Source organism: Pediculus humanus, genomic scaffold, assembly GCF_000006295.1.
Source record: "Pediculus humanus corporis 1103172108251 genomic scaffold, whole genome shotgun sequence".
Taxonomy (NCBI): Eukaryota; Metazoa; Arthropoda; class Insecta; order Psocodea; family Pediculidae; genus Pediculus; species Pediculus humanus.
This window is the reverse complement of record NW_002987820.1, coordinates 387,369-403,770: the sequence shown is the minus strand read 5'-3', so window position 1 is coordinate 403,770 and position 16,402 is coordinate 387,369. Positions and strand designations below refer to the sequence as shown.

Below are 16,402 nucleotides of genomic sequence, written 5' to 3'. Positions count from 1 at the left end.
ACCGCAATCGAAGGATTCTTAATTCATCCATAATGAATTATTAATGAGGATGATTTTTTTTTTTTTTAGTTCAGCAGGAAAGTTTTTTTTCTCACGCAACCGCAGGAAATTTTCATCGAGCAGGATATTAAAACGGGGAACTCGAACGAGTACTCGAGTAGTAGAAAAATGATTCAAAAAAAAAAAAAAAAAATTTATACAAAAAGTTTATCAAACCCACGACGACCGACGTCATCAAGACATTTAATAATAATAATAATGATTTTTTCAAATTATAATTAATCGCAAAAATTTCTGTTTAAAATTCAAAAAAAAGGGGGGGGCAACAATAAAACAGTATTTGGGGGTTTGATGAACTTACGGTTCTAGTCCAAGAATTGTAAAAAAATTGTATTTATTTATTATAATAATAATAATAATAATAATATATGAATATTAATATATATATAAAATGTAAAATAAATTATAAATTAATTTGTAAGTTGAAAATAAAAAAAAAAATAAAATGATTTGTGATTTTATAATTTGTCTTTTTTTATAAAATTTTTACCTTTCTAATCATTATCATCATCATCATCATCACCATCATCACCATCATCACTATCACCATCATCATCATCATCATCATCATCGTCATTATGACAATTAAGGATTTAAATAAAAATTATGTGAAAAAACTTATTTAAAAAAAATTTATTTATTTATTTAAAAAAAAAAAACAATCTTATGCAATAATAATAATAATAATAATTAATATTGTTTAAATTTCACCGAAAACAACGTTGAATAAATAAAACCCAGACATGATAAATTAATTTATTTTCTTTTTTATATAAAAAACATGCGTGATTGATAATAATAATAATAATTAAATTAAATTAAATTGAAAGAAATTTTACTGTTTTGACTTTTCATCATTTTTTAAACTTTTTCAATCATTTAAAAAAAAAAAAAAAATTCCAATTTTTTTTTATTTTTCTCCTTCGTTATACGGAGTCAAATCCAGAGTGAGAACTTTACTTATAAGACAATCTCCAGGATCTGGACAAATTCCAATGAGGGCATCAGCGTGAGAATAAAATTCTTCTTTGAGTGATATGACGATCGTTTGTAGAGACGTGTTGTCCTCGTATTCTCTCTGCATGTCGTAGTGCAAACTCCTTTCTATTCTGCTTTTCCTACATATGTAACTCGCGACTTTTCCAATGTTCGTGTTGTCCAAAGCTGCATCTATTTCGTCCAGTACGAAAAAAGGTGCCGGCTGATAGCTGTGAATGGCGAAAAGCAAAGCGAGAGCGGCAACCGTTTTTTCTCCTCCCGATAGGTTCGACATGGGTTGAAATCGTTTTCCCGGTGCCACGCAATTGTAATTTATTCCGTCCAAATAAGGTTCTTCCGGATTTTCCGGTCCCAGGAACGCTTGAGCGGATTGATTTTGTGCCAAAGCTTTGTATATGTTGTCTATGACGTTGGCAACGTGATCGAAACAATTTATGAACTTTGTATGTCTTTCTTTTTTTATCCTGTCGAATTTTTGCTTTGCTTGCCTCGCCTTCTTACGAGCGTTTTCGAATTCTTCGTTCGTCTCTTGCAATTTGTTTCTCGCCGCGTCCAATTTTTGCATTGCTTTCATGTTCGGTGCTTGAATTCTTTGTATCAAATTTTGCTGTTCGTTTATCGTTTTCTGAAGTTTGTCTATCATTCTTTTCACTTCGTCCGGTTCTTCCAACTCACGCAAATCGTCACGCAATTGATTGTAATCGATTTGTATTCGTTTTTCCTGTTCGTAAACTTGTTGAGTGCTTAAACTAGCATCGTTTCCGGACGAACTTTCGTTTGCCTCTATGCTCGATATGTCCTCCATGTTTCCGTGCAACATCGGAATTCCAATGTCTTCCATTTTGCAATGAGTGAGAATGCTATGCCTTTCGCTTCTCCTCTGTTCTATTTTACTCTCCAAAGACGTCACTTGTTTTTGCACTTGGAGTATTTCTTTCGCGATGACTCCGACTTCTCGCCTTGCGTTTGCTATCTCTTCATCGATTTTATCGACTTCGGATTTTTTCAGTCTTCCCTCGTTTTTCAATTTATCACATTCGTTTAATAATGTATCTATTTCTTTTTTCAATCTTTCCATTGCCGCTTTTTCCCTTTCCAAATTATCATCTTCGTCTTGGACGGCTCTTTCCCATCTCAAAACGTTCGTTTTCGTGTCTCGAGTTTGTTCGAATTCCAATTGACTCGTTATCCTGTTTTTCTGAGATTCGAACTCGTGCCTCTTCTTTAGTCTTTCGTTTTGAGTTCTCAATTCTCTTTCTTCGTACTGACGAATGTTTGCGACTCCGATTTGTACGCAAAAATTTTGGAAAACGACATCTTCGACGTTATTCATGTTTTCTTTGATGTTCTCAATTTCCTTGTTTCTTTCTGCCATTCTTTGCTCTATGATCACTATGTTGGGCTCGAAATTATTACGCTTTTCTTCAAGTCTCGCCAATTCTTTTTCCAATTGTTCGAGCGTTTGTTGAGTCGTTTCTTTGTCGCTGTGAGAATATTTCAATCGGGTTTGCAAACCGGCAATCGAAGATTGAAGCGTGTTCAATTCTGATTCCTTTCGAGATTTCTTTTGCAAATCTCTTATCTCTTCTTGGAGTTTGTCTTTTTGAGCTTTCAACTGAGACATTTGCTTTTCATCCCAACGTTTGGCTTTACGAGCTAAATCAAGAGAACCTCCCGATATTAAACCTGATTTTGTGTAGTACGTACCGTCCAAAGCGACAGCATCGTATCTTTGCCTGTCTAATTCGTAAGCCACTTTCATGGCATCTTCTGGAGTTTCGCAAACTAATGCGTTATTTGTGGCAAACAATACGGCTTTGTTAATTTCTTCGTTAAATTGAAGGACATCATACAAAAGTCTAACGTTTCGCGGTTCTTTTATGGTTCTCAACCTTTCTTTTAAGGGTTTGGCTTGAATGTAATCCAAGGGAAGAAATGTTTCCGGTTCTAACATTTGATCTTTTAAATATTGAATGCATTGCCGTGCTGTTTTTTCCGTATCCACAACAATGGCTTCCATGTATTTACCCAAAACTTTAGTAATGGCAACGTTGTATCTTTTATGAATAGGCTGACACATGTTGATCATACGATCGAAAACTCCGGGAAATTGCCTTTTGAAATTTTCAACAATTTCCTGTTTTTTCCTCCTTCTGGAATCTTCATGTTTGTCTACTCTGGCATCACCTAACTGTTCGATCACACTTTCTAACTCTCTTTGTAAATCATCGACTCTCCCCCTCGATGAACCCACATCTTTCTCCAATTGACTTTGAATTTTTATATTTTCTTCTAAAGATAATTCATTTTTTCTTATATGCTCATTTAATTTTTCAATTCTTTTTATAGCTTCATCTTTTTCATTTCCTTTTTGCCTAATCATGCTTTCAATTTCATTTTTTTTCCTACTTTCATTGTCCAATCTATCTTGATCTGATTTTTGTTCACGATTGACTGAATCTAATTCTTGCAAATACATGGCAGACCTTTTACCAGCTTCTTCTTTTAATAAATGATATTGTTTAACTTGTGCATCCTGCAAGTGAACATCTCTTCCTTGACTTTGAGACTCTCCTGCTACCATTTCCTCAAATTCTTTTCTCATTTCTTCAACTTTTTCCAATTCTAATTCTAATTCTCTTATATCGTTAGTGTGTGCCTCATGAGCTTTTTTGGCTTGTGTCAAAGATTTTTTTGCCGATTCCAATTTTTTTTTCATATGTTCAACCTGTTCTTTTGATTTGATTAATTTAGGTCTCATTTTATTAATTTCAGTTTCTTTTTCTCTTACAAGCTGATCACTGTGAGCTTGTTCTCTAGTTAGTTTTCCATGTTCTTTTTTCTTATCTTTTAAAGCTTCTTCAGCTTTGGCTTTCTTTTTTTCAACTTTGTCTACTTCTTTTTGTTTTCTCTGCAGTTCTGTTTCCAATCTATTAATTTCTTGCTCATTGTGATATAATCTAAAAAGTTGAAGTTCCAATTGTTTTTCTCCGAGTTCTTCGGTTAGCTTTTGATATTTTTCAGCTTCTTCTTTTTCAGCCTTAGCTTCTTTTCTTTCAGCTGTTATTCCTTTTTTTTTAAGGTATGTACACTGTGTTTCTTCTTCTGCTTGCAACATTTGCGTTCTTAATCTATCATATTCTTCTTTTAATGCACCTGAACCACTAATTTCTTCGAATAAATAAGTTCTTTCTTTAGGATTTTTCATAGCAATATTTTCAACAGCTCCTTGGAAAACTAAAAAATTTTTTGCTTTTACGTTAATACCAAGAAGTTCTAATTCTGACATGTATTTCATATTAGTAACAAGTTCTTTATCAATATAATGTTCTGACGAAGAACCGTTTACCATTCTAGTGAAATATTTTAAATTTCCATCATTTAATTCGAAAACAGCTGTCACGGAAGCCGTTTTAGAAACAGGCTGATTAATTGATGCTCCATGTATAAGATCACTCAATCTCTTAACTCTAAGACTAGTCGTTTTTTCGCCCATAACAAAACTGATAGCATCCATTAAATTCGATTTCCCTGAACCATTGGGACCAATTATTGCTGTAAACGATTTTAACGGACCTATTATTTGTTTTCCTTTGTATGATTTAAAGTTTTCTAATTCGATTAACTTTAATATTGTCATTTTGAATAATAAATTATAAATTAAATGCACAAAATAGTTAAAAAAGTTTTTAAAAAAACACTACTTGTTTGTATACATTTCGCAGGTAAATATTGTTAAAGCGTCAATGGCGGCTTAATGGGGGCCCTCCCATAATTGGGGCCCCATTGTGCTCTAAAAGCTAACAGTTTTACCAACAGCCACAAAATTAATATGGTGCCCTCGTGTTTTATATTTTTATGTTTTTATACGTTAAACAAATTTTAAAAAATGGCTAGTTTTAATACAGCTTTTAATTTATGTTCTATTACGGACTCAAAGGGCCTTTTAGGAGTTTCTGAAGATGATGAAGGATGCGTTGCTGTGACGTTAGGAAAAAGTATGATTATTCGTTGCCGGGTAGGTTATGTTTTTTCAAACATAATTATTTTATTAAAATAAATTGTAGTTACAATATTTAATTTTTTACTTTATATTCTTCTCTATGCCACAAATTTTCAATCAACTTAAATTAAATACTAGAGTTTATAATATATATCTGATACATAAAACTAAGCAGGTTTATTATTATAATAATATTATTGACTCAACTCTTACCTAATTTCAGCTGTCAGATCAAAAACAGCTTAACAGTTGGAGTTCAACACTTGCAAAATTAACATCGAAAGTTGTTTGGGATCCTGTCGAAGAAAATTATGTCGGAGTTTTTGATAACATATATATTAAGCAATGGTCTAAACTAGATTCAAGTTTAGAAAAAGCTAAAAAGCATAAATTTAAAAATGAAATTCATGAAATATTATTATGTACTAAAGATGGAATAGATAAAAAGCCGAAATTAATAGTTTTGTTTAAAAATGGATCTATAAGAGATTTAGAGTCTGCAGTTAGCAAGAGTAAAGATGAAATGAAAGATGTCATAATGCCAGTAGAAACTATCGAATCAGCAGAAATAATTATTAATAGAGATCAAAAATATTTAATTCTTGTAACAAAATTTGAAAATGTAAGGTTAAATTTTTAAGAATAAATACATTGATTTTTTTTTTTTCAATTGATAATATCGAATAAAATTAATTATTCGTTTTGTATTTCGATTTTGCAGAAATATAGACAATGCTATTGTGTATTATTAAAAAATGATTATACAGTTAGTAATTCAGTGAAAAAAACAAAACTCAGAAGGCCAGGTACTAGTTTATTAGGTTTTACCATATTATCTAGGGAAAAGGAAAATTCAGTTTTATGTTTTTGTAAGTTTTTACAAATTTAATGTTTTTCTAAATGAATTGCTAGTAATAAAAAGTAAATTAACACCCTAATGTAAAAAATATTCTTTTTTTTTATTAGGGTCTGATGGTTTTGTATACTCATTACCACTACCTATCGAATCAGAAAAAGCTCAAGTTGGAAAATATTTAGGTGCAATAAATCAAATTAGTAACAAATCCGAAGTAGCCATACAACCGATCGGTCTCGATCACGTTGCATTGTACGGTGGTGACATTTCCGAAGAAGGAGCTTTCCTAGGAATTTACAATGTTAAATTTGGAATTATTCAAGCTCACACTAATTTTAAAATGTTTAACAAACCCCCGAAAATGTGGCTGGTCGATAATAATTTAGTCATCGTCATGGGACAACGTCTCGTTTGCGTTCCGTTCAATTTAAACACGGAAAAACTTTCCGCGTTGGTCGGATCTCGAGCCGTACATGCAAATTTGGAAAATTCATCGGAAATATGTACGATCGTTCCGACTGCGACGTGGGATGAGAATGTTTCGATACCGGAAAAACAATCGATCGATTATCCGGAATCGATCAAGGAACAATTGATCGCATATTCATCCGAAGGATGGTCGGAATTCGGGTTTGTTTCTTTTTTTTTTTTTTTTTTTACGAAATCCTTTTTAAAATTTACTTTTTATCTAGTAATGATGATGATGATGATGATGATGGGTAGTCAGTCGAATACTTTCTTATTTCGACCCCGAAATAAATAATAATAATAATACTAATGATAGGTATTAAATGTTTGTATTTCGTAATCGCAGATAAAAACATTACCAAACTCAAGATCGGAAGCGATTGCAAATCGTTATTATTATTATTATCATCATTATCATTATTATCATTATGGTTATATTATTTTCTAATCGTCGTCACTCAACCTGAAAATACTTGTTACAGAATTTGTCGGGCACTAATGACACGATTGATTGAATCCAAGGACGTGAAAACGTTGCTTTGGTGTTTGAACAATTTCTCCGACATACCCGAAGATCATCTCGTTAAAATGATTCAGTTGGCTCTCGGAGAGTCCGACGTATTTCCATCGAAAAATGACACGACAAAAAGTTCGACGTGTAATAAGAAACGGGTGAACGTGTCAAAAGAAGAATTCCTTAATAAAATACTCGCGACTCCAGTGGATAATTTCAATTTGCTCGTTAATTTAAAACGACTTTTCAATTTCGACGATTGCATGGCGCTCGTACATTATTTAAATAATTTATTTTCTCGAGCGGAAAATGGTGACGTCATAGTGGAAGACAGCATGGCCGTGCTCGATTGGACAATGACACTTTTCGATGGTTTTTATCAGTATTTTATATTATCGAAAGATCCGAAAGTTTTAGAAACGGTTACGGTCATGAAGGAAAAAATACAAAATTTAATTTTAGTTTTAAATAATCTCGCGACGATCGTTCCACGATTGATGAGAATACAAAAAGGAAAAGTCGTGGAAAAGAAAAAACATGGAGGAAGTTATTCGGTGGAAAAATTTCGATTATATTGTTAATTTTTCACAAGTTTTAATTTTAGTTTTTATCCCTTTTCCATTTATATCCGACGTATTTTTTATAATAAATCCTTTTTAATAATAAATAAATTTCGAATCGTGACACGAATAATTTTTTGCAAGTTTGTTCGATTTGATTTCGTCACGAAAATTTCAATTCTTTCGTCCAAATTTTCTTTGTTTTTTTTTAGGGGGGGGGAGGAGGAGGAGGAGGAAGCAGTCGCCATTTAAAAAAAATATGTAATGATTTATTTATATTATTATTATTTAAAATAATATTAAATAATGTTTAAAACATGTCGTGTAGTAAAAAAAATATATTAAAAAAAAATAAACTTTTTTGTGATAATTAAGGTAATTGTTATTTTTGATAATTACTTATATTGTTAATAATAATAATAATAATAAAAACTGTTAATTAAATTTAGAATTCTAATTTCAGTCAGTCACACTTAGAAAAAAAAATCAATAATAAAACAATAACAAGTAATTGTTAATCACACCCGGTTTACCACTCCTCTGTAAATGCCTGTTTGTAGAAAAAAAATGAAACAAACCATAGTACGCACAAAACGCACGCGTTTGACAGTTAAACAAACAGTTTGTCGTCATTTATTATTATTATTATTATTTGCTAGAAAAAAATAAAATGGAAAATTATTACGAAATCAAATCGTCGATTGTTATTATTTACGTAACGCTGTCGGTGTAATTTTAAAAAATTTTTATTCACGTGTCACGAACGCCGATTGATGATAATAATAATAATAATAAAACATTTCCTTATAAAATGTTGACAAAATTTGATTAACGTGGAAAAATTTCTGTCGGATGTTAAAAAACAATAAAAAAAAAAAACGCGCGTAATTTTCTCTTCGACGACAATAAAAAAAAAAAAATTATTAATTTCGTAAACAATCTATCCTTAAATGAAATTAAAAATTACGACAAACATTTGACAATCTAGTAAAAATTTTTAGAAAAGAAAACTTACGAAATAAAATTGTTTGTTTGTTTGTTTGTACAACCGCAACAACAGTTTACCAATCGAAAAACTATTTAATAATCATTATTTTGTAAAAAAAAAAAAAAAAAAAGTTTTTAAATATGCATAACACTAATCTGAATAATTACAAATCGAAAATGACAGTAATAGTAATGATAATAATAATAATGATAATGATGATTAGGTTTGTTGATGAATAAATTAAAAAAAAATAATAATAAATTTATTTATTTATTTATTAATATTAAATAAAATTATATTTATTAATCGTGAATAAAAACAAACGAACAAATACAAATAAAATTGCTTTTTTTCTTATTTGTTTGTTTGTTTGTTTTTGTTTGTTTGACAATATCCGTGGGAAATTTCTTTTTTATTTTCTTATTCTAATTATTATTAACAATATGTCGGTTTATTTTTTTTTAATAAAAAATAAAAAAAAGGTAACAACCGAACAACAGTTTTAAAAAAATTCATTTTTTTCTTTTCCGCAATTTAATTAATCGAATACTACTACTACTATTTCCGGTTTGGTTTTTTTTTGTATTGATGAGGTGGGCGGGAGGAGAGAGGGAGGAAGAAAGAAAGGGGGGGGAGAATAAATAAATAAATAAACGAAAAAAAAATCGTCGTTATTTCATATTCGATGGGTTTATAAAATTGTTTTTTCGGAAAATATAATTCAATCAATCAATCAATCGATGAATTGAGATATTATTGAGATCTCTAAATCGAATATATATATATATTTTATTATTATAAAAATTCGTGATGACGTAATAATACTACAATAACCTATCTAAATAAAAAAGGAATTTAAAAAAAAAAAAAAATTTTCTTTCCGTACTTTTTGATGCACCCTCGCGTATTCACGCGTATGCGTTAAAATAAAAAATTTTAAATTACGCGGGTTTTTTTGTTTTTTCTCTCACACGGTTAAATCCAACGGTATCGGTTTAACATCATCCCGATTATTATTATTAAAAATTTTTTTCTTTTCTTCTACCACGTTTTCTTCTTCTTCTTCTTCTTCTTCCACGTGTTTTTTCCTACGATTATTTTCTTTAGTAAAAAAATCCTTTTTAAATTTTGAACTTTTAACGCTCAAATCAATCGGATTGTCTTGTTCATCATCGTAACGTTTTATTGTTAATTTTTCTATTTCGTCATCATTATCGTCATCATTATTGATGACGTCATCATTGATTTTTTTCTCATTGACGGATTCGATTTTTTTTTCCGACGACGTTTTCAAACCTAAAATCGCGTCTAAATAAAACCTTTTCGAACGAACCGTCATCATCATTTCTTTATCACTTTCCCTTTTTACTTTATTATTATTATTATTATTATTATTAATAATGATATTGTTATTATTGTTGATGAAATTATTACAATCGTTATTACACTTGTTCTTTCCAAAACTATTATCATCACTATTATCATCATTTATATTAATACATTTGGAACTATAATCGTTGTTGTTGTTGTTGTTTGTCGGCGATTGCCTTGAAGGTGGGCTGTCGGTACGTGTATTTTCTTCATCGTATTCCGGCGTTAAACAATTTCTTTTATGTACATTTTGAACGTGATCAGGCGGTGAGAGTCTTTGGGAATAATCGTTGTGTTTCGTTGGTGGTACGGGAAAAGGAAGAAGAGACGGTGGGAGTAAAAATGGCGACGACATTGGCGGCGGGGGTTGCATAAACATGGAATGAAAAGGTACCGGAAGGTAAAAATCCTTATTTACAAAAGGATTCGGACCACCGATACCACCGCCACCCCCACCACCACCACCACCGTTTCTCAATCTCGGAGAACATAATCCTGGTTCGGAAGTATCGGAATCTGGTGAACTCACAGATGGTGATGATGAATTATTAGGCCTTAAAAAACTACCTAAATTCGGATGAGGAAATGCGAGAGGTGATAAAAGTGGTAATGGATTTTCCAACGGATTCGTCGTCGATGGATTTTTCCCTTTCATTTGTGCCACGGCTGCTTGTTGTTGTTCTTGCAGAAGACAATGAATTTTAAACCAATTCGATCTTCTTCCGTACCTGGACCCACTTTTTGACATACCGACCAAAAGACATTTACGAAGCCTGCAAGATTTACATGCCGTACGATTTTTTTTATTTATTATACATTCTCCATTGTTTTTACATTCCGTTATTGAATTTAAATTGTTGTAGGAACGTCCGAAAAACGACTGAAACAAACAAACAAACAAAAACAATCAAAATTTTAGAAAAATTTACAAAAAAGAAAAGAAAGGACTCATGGTCGTTTTTCAGGGCCGTATATTATTTAAAAAAAAAAAAATTCGAGTGGATTTTCTTCTTCTTCTTCTTCTTCTGCATTTTCTCGTTTGTGTAATTTAACAAAGAAATTATTATTATTATTAAACTTTTTTCAAACCGCGAATTCAATATACAAATTACGTTTGTATTTATATATAATTAGAATTATGTTAAAAATATCGTGATGATGATCATGACGATGATGATGATGTCTTTTTCTCTTTTTAAAACGAACCGCGACTAGTGTTAGAAAATTACGGTTAAATTTAATAATAATAATAATAATAAATTGTCGGGTGAATTATACGTTGCGTTTTTTTTTTTTTTATTTTAGCAACAACAAAAACAACTTTTAAAATTATTATTGATAATAAGTAATGAAATGAAAGGGCGCTTTTTATATAAATTTCTCTCTCTCTCTCTTTTGATAATAATAATAATTTACATTAAAACAATTTTTTTTTTAAGTTGGTAACATTTTCAAAAGGGATGCAAATTAAAGATGAAAATTAATTACTCTTCATTTTCCCAACAAAAAAAAAAAAAATATGAGAGAAGAAGAAGAAAACCTTGTTAAATTTGCATTAAGTGATTGATAAGATAAACTTTTCTTATGTTTGTTTGTTTGTTGTTTGTCTTTCTCTCTCTTTCTGACTAATTGAACCAACAGTGCAACAACCGAATAATTATTTAGCAATTGTGTAAAAAAAAAAAAAGTGTACACTTGTTAATTTTTAAAGGTCACTAATAAAACGCGCGCGTTATTTATAAACACACACACGCGCGGTTCCAACAAAAAAAAAAAAAGGGTAATTAAAAAGATCAACAAAAACACCTCCGAAAGTCATCATCATCATCATCATTTCGTCCGGTAAGAAAAGGACTTTGTCTAAGGTCAGTTGAGAAATGGTATAATAATAACCTTGACACGTAAGAAAAATTAATTACCCGAAAGTGCGGAGAGTGATTGACGAACATGAACCTAAAAAAATTAATTGAGTAATATTACATCGTTGATCAGCAATGCGAAGAAATTAAACGGGGGGAGGGGAGGGGAGGTAACAAGAGAGGCGGTGGAAAGTGTTGTCGCTTCAATAATTTGAATGCACTTTCCGGGGGGGGGAGGAGGGGGGAGAAACCTTCGAAATCTCGTAGAAAAGAAAATGAAATCTCACATGGTTCGATTGTGATGGATAATACCGCATTGTAAACAAAAAGATTTAATGATTATGAAGATGGTGATGGTGATGGTGATTATGACGATGAGGATGGTGATGGTGATGGTGATTATGACGATGAGGATGGTGATGGTGATGGTGTTGGTGGTGGTGGTGGTGGTGGTGGCGCCGCCGGTGGTGAACTTGTAAATTTTTTTTCTTTTTTTTGTTGTTATTGTGAAATTTAAATAATTTTTTTTTTTTAAGTGAAAGGGAAAAAAGAAGAGGAATTGAAAAATTATTCGGAGAGAGTGTATGTGTGAGAGAGAGAGAGAGAGAGAGAGAGAGAGAGAGAGAGAGAGAGAGAGAGAGAGAGAGAGAGAGAGAGTGAGAGGGTGCGTGAGAAAGAAAAAGAAACAGAAAGAGAGTATATAATTAGTAGTTCATAAGGTATTATACATGTCAAAAAAATTTTTATTTTTTTTTTTGGGGGGGGGGTTATTATTTACTTTTTTAAAAAATCGTCTGCTTTTTTCACTTCCTCACATTCCCCCACTCCCTTTTCCTTCCCCCACGTAATTTTCAATCGACATCACTCGAACTTTACACATTTTTTTTTTTCGAAAACAATTTACCTTTCGGGAAAGGAAGGGAAGGAGAGGGAGGAGGAGGATGAGGAGGAAATAACTAAAAAGTTAATTTTAAAAATTTAATTTTAAAACAATTAAAAAATTCGAACGAAGTGTCATTAGCTAAAAAGTTTTTTTTTTCGTCGTGTCATTGACATAGAAAAAAAAAAAAAAAATTTTGTTAAAAAAAAAAAAGATTTAAAATTACTATTACCGTAATCGTCGTCTCACAGGTGTTAAAAGGAAAAGGAAAAAGAAAAGGAAAAGGTAAAAAAATTAAATCGACAATGAACAACGTCCGCCATTTTTAAATTCGTTAAAAACATTAATAATAATAATAATAAAATTTAATATTTTAAATTTAAAAAAAAAAAGAAAAAAAAATTAGATTCGTACGCCAAAAAAAAAAAAACATTTTTCAAATACGAGACAAGGTAAAATAATAATAATAATAATGATAATGATAATAATAATGATAATAATTTTTACGCAATTTTTTTTATATATTGAAAAAAAATTTTGTAATTTTTCTAGAAAAAAAAAAAGGAAAACCGTAGAAAAGAAAAATTGAACCACATAAGTTTTCTTCATTTTAAAAGAAAAAACTTTCATATGGCCTTTCAGAAAAAAATTTTTTTTTTTTTTGCATCATCCTCCTCTTCCTCCTCCTTTTTATAAATAATAATAATAATTCCACCTTCGGATTTTCTTATACAATCGAAAGAATGACTTTAAAAAAACTTTTAAAATTTTATTATTAATAATAAAAAATTTAATTTAATTATTTAAAAGGTGAGAGAGAGAGAGAGAGAAAAAAAGTTTTTACCATCGTGTTTACTCTTTATTATTTTATTAAGTGTAAATTAAATTATCGTATAAAATGCCACACGCATGCACGCACACACACACATGCGTTTTCAAACGGTACATTCGTACCCCTCCCTTCCCTTCCACCCCCACCCACGCTCTCTCACCTTTTGGCCAAATTTTTTTATTTTGTAAAAGAAAAAAATTTTTAAATCCAATAAGACCTTGCTAAATTTTAATTTTTTATATTTGCATGTTTGTTTGTTTGTTTGTTAAAAAAAAAATAAGCACTTGACATAGAATTATTACGCATACAATAATATCATTTGCATAAAAATATTCTCATCATTATTATTATTATTATTATCATCATTTTTAAATCGTGTGCACGCGCATGCACAACACACAACCGGTGATTTGATAATAATATATATATAAAGCATGTGTGTGTGTGCACAAAAAATTCTTCCACAATTGTTAAAGAGAAGGATGAACTTGAAGATATTATGCAACATTCTCCATAAACATAATCAGATAACAAACAACAACAACAAACAACAAAAGACCGTGGCGGAATAAATAAGTTAGCCGGTGTGTGAATATTTGGTTCAGTGGGCCATTGTAGTTAGTCTTGTGTAAATAAGGCCGGCATTAAAAAAAAAAAAAATAAATAATAATAATAACCTTGTCTCTCGTATATTACATTCATTTGTTTTTTTTTTTTCTTATTACGTTATCCACTAGTTCCTTCTGCTTCTTCTTCTTCTTCTTTAAGAATTGTGCGTGAGTGCGTGCGTTTAAATTACGCAACAAAACATTTTTCAACGGAATATTTTGCGACAAAAAGAAAATTTTTTAAAATAATATCATAACAAACGTGGAAGGAATTGTACGCGACGATGATGATGATAATGATAAAACAAAGGGAAAAAAAAGGTGTTAAATAATAATAATAATAACACAAAATTATGTTTTTACCTAAAACGCAAAAAAATTGTCTACGGTTTACTACCCGTGTAATAATAAAGTCTTGCGTATGTTAATTATGTAACATATATATTTTTTTTTTTTTTACGGTTGATTTATCGCATTTTTTTTTTTTTTAAGGTATATCAAAAAAAATTCTCTATGTTAATTATTTACGGCAATACTGGTTAGTACTCATATACACGCGTGATAATAATAATAATAATAAATAAAATCAATTTTAACCGCGCCAAAATATTACAAACAAACGTACATGCATAAATTTTTTTTTTTTTTTTTTTTTTTAAATGAAGTCATAAATTACTTTTTTTGTTGCATACAAACTTAACAAACACACACAAACACAAACTCATTCGCTCACGCCTTTCAATTGTTACTACCCGCATAGTCATCATCATCATCATCATCATCATCATCATCATCATCGTCATCGTCATCTTCTTCTTCTTCGACAACAACAACAACAACAACATTATTTGTAACGCACATTGCAATTAAGCAATCCCACCTTTTTTTTAAAAAAAAATATTGAACCATGTAATTTTTACTTTATTTATTATTATTATTATTTAAGAAAATGCGGTTTGTGAAAAAAAAATTGCAAAAGAAATATAAAAAAACCGTTTCGAATTATTTCATGGTTTTTCTCTTCGTCGTTTGTCGTTTGTCGTCGTCGTCGTCGGGAAAATATTTTTCTGACAATAAATCAACCAAAAAAAAAAATGAGAAAGAAAGAAAGAATGAAAAATCATAACCGAACCTAACCTTAACATAAAAATAAAATGTTATTATATTTTGTAACAATATATGTACCGTAAGGTCAACGCACGCACTCACGCACACACGCACGCACACAAACGTTTTCCTAAATTACCCGAATAAAGTATTAAAAATTTTTTAAACGGTGGGTGAGTGAGTGGGTGTTGGTTGGGTGGGGGGTTGTAATCATCCCCCTTTTTACTTACTTTACATCCTTCGCATGTAAATGCACCAAAATGAAATCCAGCAGCTGGTTCGCCACAGACCTTACACTGTTGGTTCATCTGTAAGGAAAACAAAACAAAAAAATTTAAAGAAATCCATGTCGATTGGTGATGGTGATGGTGGTGGATTCTTCCGTACGTATACAATTTAGAAGATTCATTGAGGGGATCCCCCCGTTTACCCCAAAGGGTAAATCGTGAAGTATGAGATTTATATATACGTATATGAAAAACCATTTAAAAAATTTTTATTTTTTTTTATTTCGGTCGTGATCGTTTTTTGTTCGTGAGATGGAGTTCAACCATGGAATAGTAATTATATATGATTTAAACGTGGGATAACTAGATTATGCTACCGAATTTATTAAATATATTAGACCTATTTTTTTCAATTACACTGCAAGAATATACTCTGTCCTTTCTCTCTCTCTTTCTCTCTCTTATATATATATGCTTTTGCACCGTCCTTGAATTCACATGACTATTATTATTATTATTATTATTATTTTACCTGTGTGTGTGTGTGTGAGAGACGTTAATGGGTTTAAATGATTCTTTTCGGTTGTCTTTTTTTTTTTTTTTTTTTTTTGTTTCCCACGAAATAAAAAAAGAAGAATTTTTTTTTTTTTATTCTTATACTTGTTAAAATTGTCTAATCTACTTTTTTTTTTTTTCACTCTCGTCTGGACCACTTTTTCTATCTATCTATCTCTCTCTTACACACACACGCATTTTTTTTCTAAAACCTTTTTCGTTATACTTTTTTTTTTTTCTACAAAGTTTAAATTTATTGAAGAAGATATTCGTCGTGTAATTTTTTTTTTTTTTTTATTACAATTTGTAGTAGTGAGGTTTTGTAAATTGTAGCGTAATTATTAATAATAATAATAGTAATAATAATAATAAATTGACTTACTTTTTTTTTAAACCCTTATCACACTTTATCAATTATTTTTTAACCGAATTACGCACTTTTTTTCAAATTATTAATTATTATTATTATTGTTATTAATCGATCGGGAACGTCGCGTGTTATTAAAAATTATTTA

General features: G+C 30.4%; 3 protein-coding genes across 3 annotated transcripts; 1 reads left to right on the top strand and 2 right to left on the bottom strand.

Annotated features, from left to right (window-relative positions):
- Positions 1–357: 357 nt before the first annotated feature.
- On the bottom strand, positions 358–4,699 carry Phum_PHUM470210 (structural maintenance of chromosomes smc1, putative; the record flags this gene model as incomplete). The annotated part of the gene is made up of 2 exons (XM_002430220.1): positions 358–365; positions 1,021–4,699. 2 exons carry the CDS (start codon positions 4,697–4,699, stop codon positions 358–360), a joined length of 3,687 nt encoding a protein of 1,228 aa, XP_002430265.1.
- Positions 4,700–4,948: 249 nt separating this feature from the next.
- Positions 4,949–7,481, top strand: Phum_PHUM470200 (uncharacterized protein; the record flags this gene model as incomplete). The annotated part of the gene is made up of 5 exons (XM_002430219.1): positions 4,949–5,077; positions 5,286–5,684; positions 5,784–5,931; positions 6,029–6,640; positions 6,733–7,481. The coding sequence occupies 5 exons, from the start codon at positions 4,949–4,951 to the stop codon at positions 7,479–7,481; spliced, it is 2,037 nt and encodes a 678-aa protein (XP_002430264.1).
- A 1,934-nt stretch (positions 7,482–9,415) lies between these two features.
- Positions 9,416–15,413, bottom strand: Phum_PHUM470190 (uncharacterized protein; the record flags this gene model as incomplete). The annotated part of the gene is made up of 4 exons (XM_002430218.1): positions 9,416–9,809; positions 9,897–10,228; positions 10,349–10,699; positions 15,336–15,413. The coding sequence occupies 4 exons, from the start codon at positions 15,411–15,413 to the stop codon at positions 9,416–9,418; spliced, it is 1,155 nt and encodes a 384-aa protein (XP_002430263.1).
- Between the last annotated feature and the right edge of the window lie 989 nt (positions 15,414–16,402).